At 50.5% G+C, this 17,422-nt stretch overlaps 1 protein-coding gene across 6 annotated transcripts; it reads left to right on the forward strand.

The window, feature by feature from the left end:
* The first annotated feature begins 1,185 nt into the window (after window positions 1-1,185).
* Window positions 1,186-17,041, forward strand: ELK4 (ETS transcription factor ELK4). 6 transcript variants are annotated; one of them, XM_053963788.1, is made up of 5 exons: window positions 1,186-1,331; window positions 10,017-10,232; window positions 11,514-12,443; window positions 15,500-15,616; window positions 16,780-17,041. In XM_053963788.1, exons 2-5 carry the CDS (start codon window positions 10,026-10,028, stop codon window positions 16,876-16,878), a joined length of 1,353 nt encoding a protein of 450 aa, XP_053819763.1. In that variant the 5' UTR covers window positions 1,186-1,331; window positions 10,017-10,025; the 3' UTR covers window positions 16,879-17,041. The 6 variants fall into 6 exon arrangements, with proteins under 6 accessions (XP_053819763.1, XP_053819764.1, XP_053819760.1 ...); XM_053963789.1 differs by lacking the exon at window positions 1,186-1,331 and adding an exon at window positions 1,338-1,547; XM_053963785.1 differs by lacking the exon at window positions 1,186-1,331 and adding an exon at window positions 1,578-1,663.
* The last annotated feature ends 381 nt before the right edge of the window (window positions 17,042-17,422 follow it).

Consider the following 17,422-nt stretch of genomic DNA (forward strand, 5'->3'; position numbering starts at 1 on the left):
TGGCCAACATCTGGGAATAGCCAATATTGGGAATGGGAATTCCCAATATCTGGGAATGCCCAACATTGGGAATAGCCAGTATTGGGAATAGTCAATATTGGGAATATCCAACATCTGGGAATGGCCAACATCTGGGAATAGCCAATATTGGGAATGGCCAACATTGGGAATATCCAACATTTGGGAATTCCCAACATTGGGAATGCCCAACATTGGGAATATCCAACATCTGGGAATGCCCAGCATCTGGGAATGGCCAACACTAGGAATAGCCAGCATTGGGAATAGCCAATATTGGGAATATCCAACATTTAGGAATTCCCAACATTGGGAACAGCCAACATTGGGAATATCCAACATCTGGGAATGGCCAACACTAGGAATAGCCAGCATTGGGAATAGCCAGCATTGGGAATAGCCAATATTGGGAATATCCAACATTTAGGAATTCCCAACATTGGGAATGCCCAACATCTGGGAGTGGTCAGTATTGGGAATAGCCAGTATTGGGAATGCCCAACATTGGGAATAGCCAACATCTGGGAATGGGAATTCCCAACATCTGGGAATATCCAACATTGGGAATATCCAACATCTGGGAATGGCCAGCATTGGGAATAGCCAGCATTGGGAATAGCCAGCATTGGGAATATCCAGCATTGGGAATAGCCAATACTGGGAATATCCAACATTTAGGAATTCCCAACATTGGGAATAGCCAACATCTGGGAATGGGAATTCCCAACATCTGGGAATATCCAACATTGGGAATATCCAACATCTGGGAATAGCCAGCATTGGGAATGGCCAATATTGGGAATATCCAACACTGGGAATGCCCAGCATTGGGAATATCCAGCATTGGGAATGGCCAATATTGGGAATATCCAACATCTGGGAATGCCCAACATGTGCAGAGCCCCGGCTGCACCTCCGCCTGCCCGGGGGAACAGCCAGCCGGGCTCCTGGCACGTCCCTGGTGCCACGGACGGACACGAGCGCGGCGCAGCAGCGCCGAGAAGAGAAATTTAGCGTCGGATTTCCTCAGAACTGGGAAAAACTGGGAGAAGCAATTCCAGAGGGAGAGCAGCAGCGGGGAAAGCGAAGCCTGCTCCCTTCGCCCGCACCCTCTGTGCTCAGGATCACGGATCGTGTATTTCCTAGCAAAATACAGCGGCTTGTTTTTAATTTTTGAACCGTTCTGACGCGCTGCGCCCCGTCCTCCCTCAACACCCCGAGGGGGGAGAGCAGACCCTGCGCGCTCGGCCCACACCCCCTGAGCGGCGGGCGGGGAGCTGCGGGCGCGGCGGGGCCGGTTCGGGGCCATTCGGGTGCGTTCGGGGCCGGTTCGGGGCAGTTCGGGGCCATTCGGGTGCGTTCGGGGCCGGTTCGGGGCAGTTCGGGGCCATTCGGGTGCGTTCGGGGCCGGTTCGGGGCAGTTCGGGGCCATTCGGGTGCGTTCGGGGCCGGTTCGGAGCCGGTTCGGGGCAGTTCGGGGCCATTCGGGTGCGTTCGGGGCCGGTTCGGGGTTGTTCGGGGCCATTCGGGTGCGTTCGGGGTCTGTTCGGGGCCATTCGGGGTTGGTTCGGGGCCATTCGGAGTCGTTCGAGGCCGGTTCGGAGCCCGTTCTTGACTGTTCGAGGCCGGTTCGGGGCCATTCGAGGTCGGTTCGGGGCCTTTCGGGGTCGGTTCGGGGCCCGTTCGGGGCAGTTCGGGGCCGGTTCGGGCCATTCGAGGCCGGTTAGGGCCGGTTCGGGGCAGTTCGGGGCCGGTTCGGGCCATTCGAGGCCGGTTCGGGGTCGGTTCGGGGCCATTCGGGGTCGGTTCGGGGCCGGTTCGGGCCATTGGAGGCCGGTTCGGGCCATTGGAGGCCGGTTCGGGCCCGGGCCCGCGCACATGGCCCGGCCCGGGCACCGGGACCGCGCGTCCCGCCCGCGCCCCAGGCCCCGCCCCCAGCCCCGCCCCGCGCCCGCAGCGCTCCCTCCCATTGGCCCGCGGCCTCTCGGTGCCGCGCTCCGATTGGCCGCCTCCCGCGAGCTCCGCGGGCCCGTGGGCGGAAGCGGCGCTACGGCGGCCGCGGAGGGTCTCCGCGAGCGCGCGCCCCCGGCCGTGTCGAAGGCGGCCGCCCCGCGCTGCCCGCCCGGGATGCGGCCCCGGCGGCCGGGCCGGGCATGAGGGACGGCGGGGGGGCCGCGCCCAGCACCGGCACCCGACGGCACCCGGGCACCGGCGGGGCTCCTCCTCGGTGAGCGGGGGCGGAGGGCCGCGGCGGGGGGAGCGGCGGGCCGGGCTGCGGGGCGCGGGCGGTGCCCCCGGGCTGCCCCGGCCGCCCCTCGGTGCCGGCACCGGGCACGGGGAGCGGCCGGAGCCGGGCCGGGGGGAGCCTGCGGTCGGTTTGGGTGCAGGGTTGAGCGGCTTGGTTCGGTCCTGGGGGTGCTTGGTGGGATCCCGGCGGGTTTTGGGTCCAGGAATTGGATTTTTGGGTCTAGGGGTTGTTTGGAGTCGGAGGTTGGTTGGTGGGATCCTGGAGATTTTTGGGTCCAGGAACTGGTTTTTTGGGATCCAGGGGTTGTTTGGAGTGAGAGGTTGAGATCCCGGAGATTTTGGGATCTAGGGCTGGGTGATGAGATCCTGGAGATTTTGGGATCCAGGGTTGGGTGGTGGGATCCCGGAGATTTTGGGATCCGGGGTTGGGTGGTGGGATGCTGGAGATTTTGGGATCTAGGGCTGGGTGATGAGATCCTGGAGATTTTGGGATCCAGGGTTGGGTGGTGGGATCCCGGAGATTTTGGGATCCAGGGTTGGGTGGTGGGATCCCGGAGATTTTGGGATCCAGGGTTGGGTGGTGGGATGCAGGAGATTTTGGGATCCAGGGTTGGGTGGTGGGATGCAGGAGATTTTGGGATCCAGGGTTGGGTGGTGGGATGCAGGAGATTTTGGGATCCAGGGTTGGGTGGTGGGATGCAGGAGATCTTGGGATTCAGGTGCAGGAATTGCTTGTTTGGGTCTAGGAGTTGTTTGGATCCAGGGATTGCTCGGTGCAGTCCTGGGGTTTGTTTGGGTCCAGGGCTTGCTTGGTGGGATCCGGGAAATTTTTGGGTGCAGAAATTGGCTGTTGGGATCCAGGGGTTCCTGGGTGGGATGCAGGGAATCTTTGGGCACAGGAGATTTTTGGGTGCAGGGCTTTGCAGGCTGAGCCCAGCCGTTGTTTGGATCCAGGGTTTGGTTGTTTGGCTCCAAGAGCTGCTGGGTTTTTGTTAGGTTTTTTTTTTTTTTAATTCTTCACCACTATTATTTTTTTTTTTTTCATCCTCCCGCACTCCCCTGTCTGAGCTGGGTGGATTCCTGCCCACATCAATAGGGGAGGCAGAGGAGAAAGTATGCAAATCCTGCAAATCCTGCTTTTTATTTGGTGTTCTCCCGTACACACACACACACATCCCATACCTGTATTCCACCTCCCTTCCTCTCCATCCCCAAAAATCCCCAGCAGGGCTGGACAACCTCCAGAGCTGTGCTGGGTTTTTAAGGGCTGAATTCATATTTTGGCTGGATTTTTAGGGAGCAGCTCCCGAGCAAGGCCGGGCTTTGCTTTGGAGGCTCTGGCTGTTATCAGGATTTCTCTCCCCGTTCCCACCTGCCCCATCCCTCTGCCTGACACGGGGATTTCGCCTGGGCTGTTTATTTTTAGGGTCTCTGTGCCTGTTTGCAGGGAAGAGTTGTTCCATCGCCATGGCAACGGGGCTGAGTGTACCATAAACATTGTTCCAGGGGAGCTTTTCCAGCTTCAATCCGATTTCCTTTGCACCATCCAGAAGGAATTTTAACCTGGGATTTTTGGTTTTTTTTTTTTTTTTTTGGTGGAGGGGAGGGGGTTATTCCTGCTCTGAACTGAGGATGATTTTCCTTCCAGCAGAGGGATTGTGCCTGTGCAAGCCAATTTAATCTGCTGTTGGTAAACACTCGGCCCAGATGAGGAGGAAGTGAGTGTAATCTCCTTAGGAGCTTCCAGGAAATCAGAGTTTTTATGGAACAATCCCAGCAGGGTCACAAACCCATCAAAGGTCTTTTGGTTTTGAAGTTTCCCATCCCCTCTGTGTGTCCTAAACCTTCCCTTTCATATCCTAAACAACAACAAAAAAAAAAAGAGTTAAGAAAGGAATAATGCTGATCCAAGGGTGGAAAATCAGGGAAATTGGGTCTGTCCATAAATCAGGGGTGGGATGTGAGGCAGGGATGGAGCAGAGGGGTTGCAGGAATTACACAAAGTGGGCTCTAAAATCCCCTTTTCCCCCTGTTTTCCGTCAGGTTGAACATTAAAAGTCAGGTGTGGTCATCAAAACCGTATTTGATAACAAAATTTGTGTCAGGATTTAAATATCCCCAGAAAGCTGCTTGGCTCATCTGCTGCCAACCTGAGTCTGCAGCCCTGAGTCCCGTGGAAATCCTGATGTCATTGTTGTCCTTCATGGTTTGTTCCTGAGCTTGGCTAATTCAGAAAGGCAGGGAAGGCCAGAAAACATTGGGAAATACAAAGAAAAAGAAATATTTCTTTCTCAGGGTTTAGAAGCTGAAAGAGTTGGTTCCTAACCCCCCGAATATTTGATAAAACACCTTAATTTTGTCTCAAGGGGCGCTCAGTTTTTGAGCCGGGCAGACAAAATTTATTGCAACGTTTGTTTTGAGTTAAAAAAAAAAAAAAAAAAAAAAAAAAAAAGAGGCTTGGAGTGGAATTAGGCAATGAAAACTCTGGAGCAGCTCTTATCATGAGGACATCCTTCAGCATTTCCTTCCAAGGAACTTCCTGCCTTGATAACCACGGCTTCTCCTTCACAACAATCTGATTTTCCTGCCTGGATTGGGAACAACGGTGCAGGGAATGCCAGAGGCAAGGGGGAAAACAAGAATTTCTTGGAGTTTGGGGTGCTTTTCCCTCATTTTTTCCTTGATTTTTGTTGCTTATTAGAGATGGTTTGATTGGGTTACTACTTGGAAAGCTGCCAGGGGTTGGAATTTTTTGAGGGAGTGTAGAATTCTGCATCTGTAGTTGGAATTCTTTGTTTAATTCCTTTATTTTACACATTTAAGGGGCTTTTACCTGGCATTTCACCTGAGTGTGCTCTGGAAAAGGACTCAAATCCCTGCTGTGCTTCCCACCAGGTCAGGGTATGGAGTTTTGGACAGTAGATTTGTGGATTTTTTGGTTTGTTTTTTTTTTTTTTTTTTTTGACAGCAGGCTCTTTCTAAACTTAATTCAAATTGATAAAATCCTAAAAGTACTGGTTCAGGTGAGTCACAGCCCTGGGAGCTGGAAAAGCTTTTAGGAAAGGGATATTATTATTATTAGGAATGGGATCTTGCTGGTGAAGCTGGTTTTATTTTGATATTTTAATTGGACACTTCATCAGCCGTGTCACTACAATAAAAGGCACGGGGCAGCCATTTATTTGTTCATTTCTTTAATTGAACAAAGAAGGGGAGGGGGGGAGGAAATCCTGCTGAGGTTTTGAGGTTTCCACTGTGGCCTTGGGCCTGTGACCTCCAAAATTCTCCTTCACCCAACTCTGTTTGTTTTCCTGGAGCAGCCACCAAGGCCCTGTGTCCACAGCACAACAGAGCAGGAATTATTGCCTGCAGAATTCCTCCTGCTCGCACACCGTGTTAAAAATCCCTGCCAATGGCTTTGGGAAGTGTGCTGCAATCACAGCAAGCTCTGCTCTCCTGGAATTCCCTCAAATTTCCTGAATTTTCCTGGAATTTCCTAGATTTTTCTGGAATTTCCTGGATTTTCCTGGAATTGAAGCCTTGATTTGCTCACCTGCACCACGAGCTCCCCCAGACCTGTTGCTGCCTTTATTCCAGTTTTTATTTCGGAGCTGTTTCTGTGTCTCCCTGCGTTCCCTCTGCTCCCAAGGCCCTTTTTTGGGGCTGTCCCCTCGCTGTGACACTGGGGACAGCTGTCACCGTGCCAGCTCAGCCGTGCTGGGGATGGTTTCGCTGTGTGCCTGGGATGTCCTTCCTTGCCTTTCTTCCTGTCTGGGGGGCCCGACAAGGCTTTTTATTCAGCCCATCTGCAGAAGTCATCAGGCTGCAGATGCTTTACCAGAGGCTGCTGCAACAAATGGAGGTGAAAGATTATTGGGGATTATTTGGCGCTGAGTCAAAGCACAGGAAATCTGCCAGAAGACCTCGAAGGAGGGGGTTAGGACAGGCCTAAACCCCCCTAATCCTGCCTTAACTCCCTTCCCAGGGCGTGCAGAGGGAGCACAGAGGGTGAATATTTGGATTTATTGTGCCACTTCCTAAACTCCTCTGTGACTGCACCCTCCCATTCCCAGGAAAAGCCGAGCCTCCAGGCCCTGTAATCCCACAGAGGGCGAGAGACAAATCCCAAATCCTGGCTTTTCTGGATAAACTCCTGCAAAGGCCGGGCCTCCAGCAGAGCTGCAGCAGCAGGAGAGGCTCAGGTTTTTTGGGAGCTCTGTGCCAAACCCTGGCAGCTCCTGCTGAACTCCCAGGGTCACCCGTAGGCGTCAGAGAAGATCTCAAGACAATAATAGTGCTCTATTTTAGCTCCCTCATTACAAAGCTGAGCTGCCCTCTGCCTCTAGCAACTATTTTTTCCTCCTGCTCACATGGTGCAGGAAGGGAAAGGCTCTCAGGCTCATTCCCTTTTCGCTTTTCCTTTCTCTTTTTAGGAGGGAAAAGAGCCTTCAGCCAAGGATGTTGTGCAGCGGTGTGTTTGTAATTATTGGTGTGCTCATCCTGGAGGAAAAGCAGTTGGGCTTAGGAGGGTTTTTGTGCTGCTGGAGAGCTGTGAGAGGAGGAGAGTGGGGCCTTTTGAGGAAATTTGAGAAGTTGAAATGCTGTTTGCAAACTGAGAGAACATTTCACCCTCAGTCATGTGGGGCAGGGGGGTCTTGAGCCACTTTTCATCCCTGTTGGTGCCAAGGGAAAGGCTCAGGAAAGGCAGCAGCTGCCTCCTGCCCTGCGTGCTGGAGAAGGAAAAACCTTCTCCCCACATTTGGTGGTGCTCAGCTCACCTGTGCTGGTTTTGATTTTACATCTTGTGTGATGGATTTTTTTATATTCTGCTTTTTCCTGGAGAAACAAGAGGGTTTTTTAATGTGTTTTTCTGCTTTGGTACTAAAGTTAAATGAGACACAACATCCTGATACACATTGGACTTTCCCAGCTAACAGCTCTCTCCTGGATTCTGAAGGGGCAAAATCCACCTGTGATCCCATTGCTTTGCCCAAGGTTGTTTTCTGGCCTTCCCTTTGGATAAAACTCCACATTCCCCATTTCTTTGAAGCTTCCGTGAGGTTCCACTGCGGGATCTCCACCATTCCCTGGAGATGAATGCAGTGAATATTTAAGAAAGAGGAATATTGATTCTGTTTTATGCAGTAAAACCCATCCATGAACAATTCCAGAATCCTCTCTGCTCCTGTTCTGTGACAGCCAGGGAATCAGTGAGGCCTCTCCACCCTTTTAACGTTTCTTAGACAAGACTTTTCCAAGCTGGGGATGTGCCATGTGTCCTCTGAGTGATGGACAGAATCGTGACACGCCTGAAGCTGCAAATGCCAGAAACATCAGGAGGAACTTGATCAAAATTGCACTCCAGCACAGTCTGTAACTCTGCCCCTGGCTGAGGATCCTTCCAGCTGGAAAATGCAGGATTTGAGCAGCGTGAACTCTTAAACTTTGGTAAACGCTCCTCAGAACGACTTAGCTCATCTCTGGGAAAGTGTTTTTGGTTTTTTTTTTTTTCCCTGTTTGTTTTTTAATATCTAGTATTTTCCATCATTTTGGCCACTCTCTGTGTGCTGTTTCACAGAACTCCGTGGTGCTCTGTGCATCTCCAGCTGGATTCCAGACCAGCTGTGACCTGGGCAGCAACACTTGTCTTGGGAATTAACAGCAAGGTGGAACTTCCTCAAGGGAAGCAGCCTCGTGAAGTAGCACCAGTTCAATTCTGGGATGAAAGCTGCGAGGATTTTTAGCAGGAGGGATGGGGAGAAAAAAAAAAAAAAAAAGCCTTTGCCACTGTGAAATCCTGTTGCTAATCTGATTTCCACGTTGCATCAGTTTGGTGCAGTGCTCCCAGAGTGCTGGAGATAAACGCAGCGTGGGAATAATCACTCGGCTTCGTTTGCCTGCTCTCTCTTAGCACATCTCAGTGCTCCTGACAGCTCTGCTGGCTGGCAGAACCAAGTCCTCGTGCTCTCCACGCCACCACGTGTGGCTGCATCATCCCTGTGGATAACGAGGCACAGCCCCGGCGTTCCCAGTCTGGGATGTTGGGGGCAAATGGCAACACCAGGCGGTCCTGGAAGGGTTTTAAGGTGTCTGCCTGGTCCCTAAATCCTGTATGGACCAGCTGGCACAGCACAGAGCAGTGTGGGAAGAGTCTGGAAGCACAGCCTCCAGTTTCTTCGAGTGCCGAGCAATTAATTTGGGCAAGCAGGGAGCTGTAGGTGTGCAGTAATTAACAGGGAAAGCACCTCGGGCCAGCCTAACGAGGGGGTGTGGGTGTCCTTCACTTGGAGATTGTTCCACCTAATTGCAGCAATTTACCTGCCTGGATCAATGTCACATCAGCCCGTGTGCCATGAGGCAGGGATTCTGCACAAGGGCTGAAATGGCACGGGCTGTGCCCAGGAAGGTGCCATGCCCCGGGGCACCTCGTTTTCCCTGTGTGCACTGTCAGCTCCAATCCTGTCCCAGGGCTCCCTGAGCGCTCAGCCTCTCCCCTGGACACACTTCCCTTCCTTATATAGGGCTGGAGAAGTGCTGGGCACTAATGAGATTGGAATAAAAGGCTTTGGGAGCAAAGATGAGCTGGCAGGGCGGGCTGGATCTCAGGCTGAGCCCTGTGTACAGACACATCAACCAACACCAGCCTGGCTCCTGCTCCCTGAGGCTGGGCTTGGTGCCTTTGCTTTGGAGCTTGGGATTAGTGTTTGATATTCAAACTCACCCAGATGGAGCCCCTAGACCTCCTTTACTTAGGGGGAAAAATATAGTGGTTATGTATATCCAGTGTTCTTCACTATCCCAGAGTGTTTTTAATTCTGTTTTTATTTCACAGGAAAAAGTTTAAGCTGTGGTAATTAAACAGTTCTGGACTAAGAGAATCTACTATAGGAGGTGCTGAATTAATATTTTGCCTGGTTTAATTCACACTGTATCTTATCCAGAATGATGAGTGTTCTGCTTAAAAATATTTGTGGAAATACTCTTTGGTGTAGTCAGAAATGGTCGAGGTGAAATGTTATCTGCCTGGTCTGTCCTTGATAAATTTATGCATCAACAACTTTAGAGCAGGAATCAACTGGCAAATATCAGTCCTAGAAAGTCCCAGCCTAAATCATTGACGTGGGTTAGACATGGCAGGAATGGAGAGCCGAGCAAAGGCAGTGTTTGCAATAATTTTAATTTAGTTTCGTGTTGACTCTCATTAAAAAAAAAAACAGGGGTGATACCTGAAAAAGAAAGATTTGAAGGGAGATTGGGGTGATTGAGAGGCTGGGATGAAAACTGAGGGGAAATGGAATTGTTTTGGCCCTGGCATCTTCCTGGAGCTTTGCAGTTCCTGGCTGTGCTGTGTTCCCTCCGAGCTGGGAGCAGGAAAGGAGGAGGTGAGGGGGTGGTTTGATCCCTACCTGGGTGTACCTGAGCTCTTTCTCACAAAGCAGCACAAGCCAGAGTGGGTGAACATGGAACAACTTGGAAACATTTTTTTTGGGGCTAGTGACTCACTGCAACTTACCCAAAGTGACCTGATTTAGTTAAATGAGGCTAAATATAACCCATGTGAAAAGTACTGACATGTGGGAGGAGACGCCAGAGTTGGCACTCAGCCCCTCAGTTCTGCAGGGAACATCTTTCACGACTGGTGACTAATAATTTTTTTACTCTTGCTGGCTTTGGAAATAACAATCCCTGCTCAATTCCCCCACCTCTTGTAGGGAAATGCTCCGGGCTTAACCTGCCTTTGTGAATTGCAGCTCTCTGCTATGGACAGTGCCATCACCCTGTGGCAGTTCCTCCTCCAGCTGCTCCAAGAGCCCCAGAACAAGAACATCATCTGCTGGACCTCCAACGACGGGGAATTCAAGCTGCTGCAGGCAGAGGAGGTGGCCAGGCTCTGGGGGATCCGCAAGAACAAGCCCAGCATGAACTATGATAAACTCAGCCGGGCGCTGCGCTACTACTACGTGAAGGTGGGCTGGAAATCCTGCTCCAATCCTTATCCCTCTGAGCTGAGGAGCTTTGTTTCCTCCTCCTCCTCCAGGGGAGGGGTGGCACTGCTGTGTCTCTGCCAGGTTGAAGGAGGTTGGGCTGCTTTGTTTAAAGGTGTTGGGTTGTTTTTTTTAATTCCGTTCATCGTTGCGCTGTCTCCTCCTCGCTGGTTGTTTTGGGAGGTTCTGGTGGCTCGGTGCAAAGTGTTGGCTCGGTGTCTTTGCCAATACAAATGTGCCTTTGGCTCCTAATCCCCCTTCCAAAAATACACACCCTTGCAAGGGTTAAAATCCAGGTAAAGCACCGGGAGAGGATGATGATGGAGCACGTGAATATTGCACCACCTTCAGATCTCTTTGCAGCTTTCTCTTTACCTTTATTTCTTCCAAAAGAAACATTTTTCAGCCCGAAGCATTTTTATTTTCTCTGTGTATTCAGAATGTCACCTTCAGTTTGACCACTGTTTTCAGCCCAGCAGAGTAAGAAGCTTTTGTTTATCCAACATCTTCGAGTCTCACCTTTGTTTCCCTTTAGCCCACGACTGCTGGTGTGTGAGTGGAGCAGATAAAAATAACCCCCAGTTTCTGAGGAGCCTCAGCCTGGAGCAGGTGGGAGGGTGCTGGTGTTCATCACTGGGTGCCACAAATCTGCCTCGGTACTGAGAGATCTCAGCAACAATCAGGGAATGATAAATAAGGATAATTCCAAGTCCAAAGTGTGTGGCATTTCGCTGAGGAGCAAAACAAGTTTGACAGATGCTCTTCTGTGGTATTGAAATAACTGATGAGCCTGCATTCTGCTGGCGAGTTCAGCTGCTTATTTTCCTTTATTATCATCTTGTTAAGAATAAAGGTGGTTTGATTTGAAGTGCAAACTCTCAATTCTGCAGTCCTGGAGAAACCCTTTAGCAAGTTCTTCTCTTAAATTACCAGTAGTGTACCCAGCTGAGTGATCCTTGATGGGGCTAATGGGCATTTTTTGATGTTAAACAGGATTTCTTGGCAGTTTTTAGGCTGTTTTTAGTAAGTTTCATGTCAGGTTAAGCTCACCTGTTGCAGTGTTTTGTCTGCCAGCTCGGGGAGCAGAACTGGAACATGCAGGGTGTTTTTAAAACAGGAAAAGAAGAAACAATCTTTTTTTTTTTTTTTTTTTTTGGCTGAAAGATTACAGACTTTAATTCCTCTGCCTATTTTAGGCAGTGTTTGTAGGAAGAAAATTAATCTGAAGAAAGGCCTAAATATACTTTGTCTTCTTCCCTCCAGAATATCATTAAGAAGGTGAATGGGAAGAAGTTTGTGTACAAATTCGTGTCGTACCCAGAGATCCTGAACATGGATCCCCTCGTGGTGGGCCGGATCGAGGGGGACCCCGAAATGCCCGGCTTTGGGGAGGTGCCCAGCGCCCCCAAGGACGTGGAAAGCTGTGGGAAGGAGAAATCCCAGTCCTGTGCCAAGTCCTCCAGCCGCAACGACTACATCCACTCAGGCCTGTACTCCTCCTTCACCCTCAACTCCCTCAACTCCTCCAGCGTGAAGCTCTTCAGGTCCATCAAGATCGAGAACCCGGCCGAGAAGCTGACGGAGAAGAAACCTCAGGACCCCACCCCCTCTGTCATCAAGTTTGTCACCATGCCCTCCAAAAAGCCTCCCTCTGCCCCCCTGGTCTCCACCGCTTCGGCGGTGGCTGTCACCTCCACGGTTCCTGCCACCCCCACCGTGTCCTCCTCGCTTCCCCTGGGCTCCGAGGAGACTCTGCAGACCCTGGAGACGCTCGTCCTGCCCAAGCTGACCGTCCCCGAAGCTCCCCCAGCACCTTTGCCAAACTTGAGCACCAGCTTCACCCCGACCCCCCCCATGTCCTCAGTTTCTCCCACCCTCCAGGTGCCCTCCACGCCCCCCTCGCCGCCCCTGAGCTCCAACCCCGACCTGGACATTGACACGGACATCGAATCTGTGGCTTCCCAGCAGCTGGAGCAGGCTCAGAGCCTCCAGCACCAATCCCCAGAGCCCAAAGAGCAGCAGGATTCAGCTGGGCTGGAGAAGGAATTTGCCAATCACCTCTCCAGGTCGAAAAAACCCAAAGGGCTGGAGTTGGCTCCCACTCTGGTCATCACAGGCAGCGATCCGAGTCCTCTGGGCATCCTGAGTCCTTCTCTCCCAACTGCTTCTCTTACTCCAGCACTTTTCTCTCAGGTGACCAAATTCCCTTCAATTCCCTTCCTGCTTGCTTTTTTTTTTTTTTTTTTAAACTAACAATAGTGATGATGTTATGCTCGAAAACAGCAAGTGGAAAATGAATAGTTCATTGTAGGCGGAGATTTGAAACTCAGGATGTCACTCCCTGGTTGGTTTTTGTGGTTTTTTTTTTGTTTTTTTTTTTTAATCAAACACAAGTTTGGTGTTAACTCACCCCAAAGTGTGCCCACGTGCTGGGCATGCACACAGGGCTGGCATGTGGAGGCAAAACCCAAACCAGCTCCAGCAGGATTTTGTAAACCTTGCCGGGGGGACAGTGAATTATTCCTAAACCCTTCAGCTGGGCCTGAAAATCCTTCATTATTCCTAAACCCTGCCCCTAAATCCTTCAGCTGAGCCTGAAAATCCTTCAAAAGCAGACCCACAGAGGTGTCTGCTGAGCTTTTTTTTTACTCAGTAGCATTTAGTTAAAGCCAAAGTCTTGTGAGCGAGCAGCAATAAGAGCAGCTGCTTAATTTGGTTGTTATCTTTGTGTGGGAAAGGAGAGCTCTCATGTCTCATGGAAAACTTGGAAGAGAAGTGAATCCAGCAGGGCTGTTAAATCATTCTGTATCTCTGCAATCTCTCCCCTGCAATAAATTGGAATTAGAATGAAACCGTGGGGGAGCTGCTGGTTGAAAACTGAAATGGCTGAAGAGGGGGGAAAAGGAAAAAAACCAAAATCCAAGTGGAGTTTTTCTTTTGGCACCCAGGGAAGAGCTTGGCTGGTGAACCTGGGATATTCGGGAGCTGGGTGGAAACTCCTTTTGTTGTTGCTGGCATTGTCAGTGGCACCAGGAGCAGGCCTGTGCCCATTGGTTTTTTTCTTTTTTTTTCCTTTTTAAATCCAGAATCCCACTTTTCCAGAGTGCTGGATTGGAGGAGCTGCTCTGCTGGAGCTTCCAGCAGGATTTGGGGAAGGAAGGGTTGGATTGCTCAGCCAGGGGAAGGGAGGGAGAGCTGGATGGGGCTGGCAGGGAGGAGCAGGAGCAGGAGGGAATGGGAGTTCCTGGCAGCTGAGGGGGTGTTGTGGCTGGAATTCCAGGGGAAAGGATGGAATTTCCCTGGTGGAATTCTGTGAGGAAGGCTGGAATTCCATGGGAAGGGCTGGAATTTCCCTGCTGGAACTCTGTGAGGAAGGCTGGAATTCCAGGGCGAAGGCTGAAATTTCCCTGCTGGGATTCCATGGGGAGAGGCTGGAATTCCATGGGGAAAGGCTGGAATTTCAGGGGGAAAGCTGGAATTCCAAGGGGAAGGCTGGAATTTCCCTACTGGATTTCCAGAGGAAAGGCTTGAATTCTGTGGGAGAGGCTGGAATTCTACGGGAAAGGCTGGATTTCCATGGGAAGGGCTGGATTTCCATGGGAAGGGCTGGAATTCCATGGGAAAGGCTGGATTTCCATGGGAAGGGCTGGATTTGCAGGAGAAAGGATGAAATTTCCCTGCTGGAATTCTGTGGGAAAGGCTGGATTTGGAGGAGAAAGGCTGAAATTTCTCTGCTGGGATTCCACGGGAAGAGCTGGAATTCTGTGGGAAGGGCTGGGATTCCATGGGAAAGGCTGGATTTCCATGGGAAAGGCTGGATTTCCATGGGAAGGGCTGGAATTCCATGGGAAAGGCTGGATTTCCATGGGAAGGGCTGGAATTCCATGGGAAAGGCTGGGATTCCATGGGAAGGGCTGGATTTGCAGCGGAAAGGCAGAAATTTCCCTGCTGGGATTCCACGGGAAGGGCTGGAATTCCGTGGGAAAAGGCTGGAATTCCATGGGAAGGGCTGGATTTGCAGGAGAAAGGATGAAATTTCCCTGCTGGAATTCTGTGGGAAAGGCTGGATTTTCAGGGGAAAGGCAGAAGTTTCCCTGCTGGGATTCCACGGGAAGAGCTGGAATTCCGTGGGAAAAGGCTGGAATTCCACAGGAAGGGCTGGATTTGCAGGAGAAAGGCTGAAATATCCCTGCTGGGATTATGTAGGAGAGGCTGGAATTCCACGGGAAGGGCTGGATTTGCAGCGGAAAGGCAGAAATTTCCCTGCTGAAATTCCATGGGAAAGGCTGGATTTCCATGGGAAGGGCTGGATTTGCAGGAGAAGGGCTGAAATTTCCCTGCTGGGATTATGTGGGAGAGGCTGGATTTCCATGGGAAAGGCTGGAATTCCATGGGAAAGGCTGGGATTCCATGGGAAGGGCTGGATTTGCAGCGGAAAGGCAGAAATTTCCCTGCTGGGATTCCACGGGAAGGGCTGGAATTCCGTGGGAAGGGCTGGGATTCCATGGGAAAGGCTGGGATTCCATGGGAAAGGATGGATTTCCATGGGAAGGGCTGGAATTCCAGGGGAAAGGCTGGATTTCCATGGGAAGGGCTGGAATTCCATGGGAAAGGCTGGGATTCCATGGGAAGGGCTGGATTTGCAGCGGAAAGGCAGAAATTTCCCTGCTGAAATTCCACGGGAAGGGCTGGAATTCCTTGGGAAAAAGCTGGAATTCCGTGGGAAAGGCTGGAATTCCACGGGAAGGGCTGAAATTCTGTGGAAAAGGCTGGAATTCCACAGGAAGGGCTGGATTTGCAGCGGAAAGGCAGAAATTTCCCTGCTGGGATTCCACGGGAAGGGCTGGGATTCCATGGGAAAGGCTGGATTTCCATGGGAAAGGCTGGATTTCCATGGGAAGGGCTGGAATTCCATGGGAAGGGCTGGATTTCCATGGGAAAGGCTGGATTTCCATGGGAAGGGCTGGAATTCCATGGGAAAAGCTGGGATTCCACGGGAAGGGCTGAAATTCTGTGGGAAAGGCTGGAATTCCATGGGAAAGGCTGTGATTCCATGGGAAAGGCTGGGATTCCACGGGAAGGGCTGGGATTCCACGGGAAGGGCTGGATTTGCAGCGGAAAGGCTGGAATTTCCCTGCTGGGATTCCACGGGAAGGGCTGGAATTCCGTGGGAAAAGGCTGGAATTCCATGGAAAAGGCTGGAATTCCGTGGGGAAAGGCTCTCACAGGTGGTTTCCCTGCCTTTGCAGACTCCCATCCTGCTGACTCCCAGCCCTCTGCTCTCCAGCATCCACTTCTGGAGCACCCTGAGCCCCGTGGCTCCTCTCAGCCCTGCCAGGTTGCAAGGTGCTAACACCCTCTTCCAGGTGAGTGCCACGCTCCTTTCTCCAGGGATTTCCACTCCCTTCCCCAGCACACCTGCAGGGATCACTTATTCCCAATCTTTGCAGCAGAAATAAAACAGGAGTTGTTGCTTCCTACCCCTTTTGAGAGCGTTAATTTCAGTTTTTTTTACTCAGGATATTGTAAATGTTGGTGTTTCAGGGATGGTTGAAATTCACTGCAGCACAGACTGCTTTAGAGAGAGATTACTTTTCTTTTTTAGGTCTGTTCTTCCTGTAAAAATTTCCTCCCCGTAACTTTTTTTTTTTTTTTTTTTTTTTTGGTTGGGATTTTCCTGAATTTTGAGATTTTCCACTCTATTGGTTGTTCCAGTCATTCCTGATGAGAAATATTAATTAATCTCACAACTAATGAGGAGAAAGAGTGTGTGTGTGATCTCTGTGATAATGTGTGGCACAGTTTTTGATGATTTTTTTTATGGAAGAAATCCATAAAATTCCTCCCTGTGAGGCTGCCACAGTTGCCCAGAGAAGCTGTGGCTGCTTCTGGATCCCTGGAAATGTCCAAGGCCAGGGTTTTTTTTTACTATATAGGAAAAAATCCACTATATTTAAGAAAAAAAAACTCCTTTATTTGTAATTCTCATGTTTTTCCCTCACACTTCCACTCTGGCACTGGAATTACCACATTTGCTGCCTGAATTTGCTGAGGCAAAGGGTAGATTTGAACCAATTTTGATTAAATTTTCATTCCATTCCATTGAAATGAAAGAACTTAATGAAATCTTCTGGGCCGGGATCTGACATCTCCATGGAGATGAAGGAAGTTCCTCATCTGTGCCACGAGGATAGGGAATAAACAAGGAGGGCTGAAATGGCACCGGATATTTCAGCCTGGAAACAGCTGATCATTAACTGAGGGGCACTTTACACCCTGTTTTCCTCACAACCTGCATTAAAGTCACGTTTTAATGAGGATATGGGGCAGTGCTCAGCTCAGGGGTCACTGTGACACCGCTTGGCGTTAAAAAATAAATTAAAAGTGAGAAGCCAGGAGCATCCTTGATATCTGAGCTGGTTTTTCTTTGTTTTGTTGTTGCATTTGGGTTTGTTTTTTTTTTTTTTTTTTTGTGCACAGACACTGGAGGAGCAGTGGGTTTTTTGATGATTCTTGTTTTATCTCTTAGTTCCCATCAGTGCTGAACAGTCACGGCCCATTTACGCTCTCTGGACTGGATGGACCCTCCACCCCCGGCCCCTTTTCCCCGGATCTCCAGAAGACATAGCACATGGAATTCCTGCAAAAGGACACCCTGGCCAGCAAGGCAAAGATGGGACACTTCCCTTCAACCACCTTTTTTTTAAAAACGAGCAGTTTGTAATTCCACAGAGGTTCTCGACGCTCGTAGTCGTTGCCATTCCCGAATCAAAAAAAAAAAAAAAAAAAAAAAAAAAAAAAAAAAAAAAAAGCAGCCTTTTTTTTGCAAAAATTCCCCCTTTTTTTGGAAGAACCCAGGTTGGGAATGTATATGCAAACGCCTTAATAGGAGCTGCAGCTCCAGTCTCTTCTCCTCCTCGGTTTGGAAGGTTTTTCCCCCGTGTCCAAAAGGAATTTTGGGTGATGTTGCAGCAACTGAGTCTGCACTGACTGCAGCAAACAGCACCAGAGGAGGCTTTTCTCTGTGACTCTTGGAAAACAACAAACAAACCCCTCTGTTCTTCTGCTTCCTGTGCTCAGCAAGGAGAGCCCTGAATCCTGATGGAAGCTGGCATTCCAGGAAAAGTTTGGGAATGGGGTGTGTGCTGTCAGCTCTGCCCCGGGGGCACCAG

Source organism: Vidua chalybeata, chromosome 24 (genome assembly GCF_026979565.1).
Source record: "Vidua chalybeata isolate OUT-0048 chromosome 24, bVidCha1 merged haplotype, whole genome shotgun sequence".
Lineage (NCBI taxonomy): Eukaryota > Metazoa > Chordata > Aves > Passeriformes > Viduidae > Vidua > Vidua chalybeata.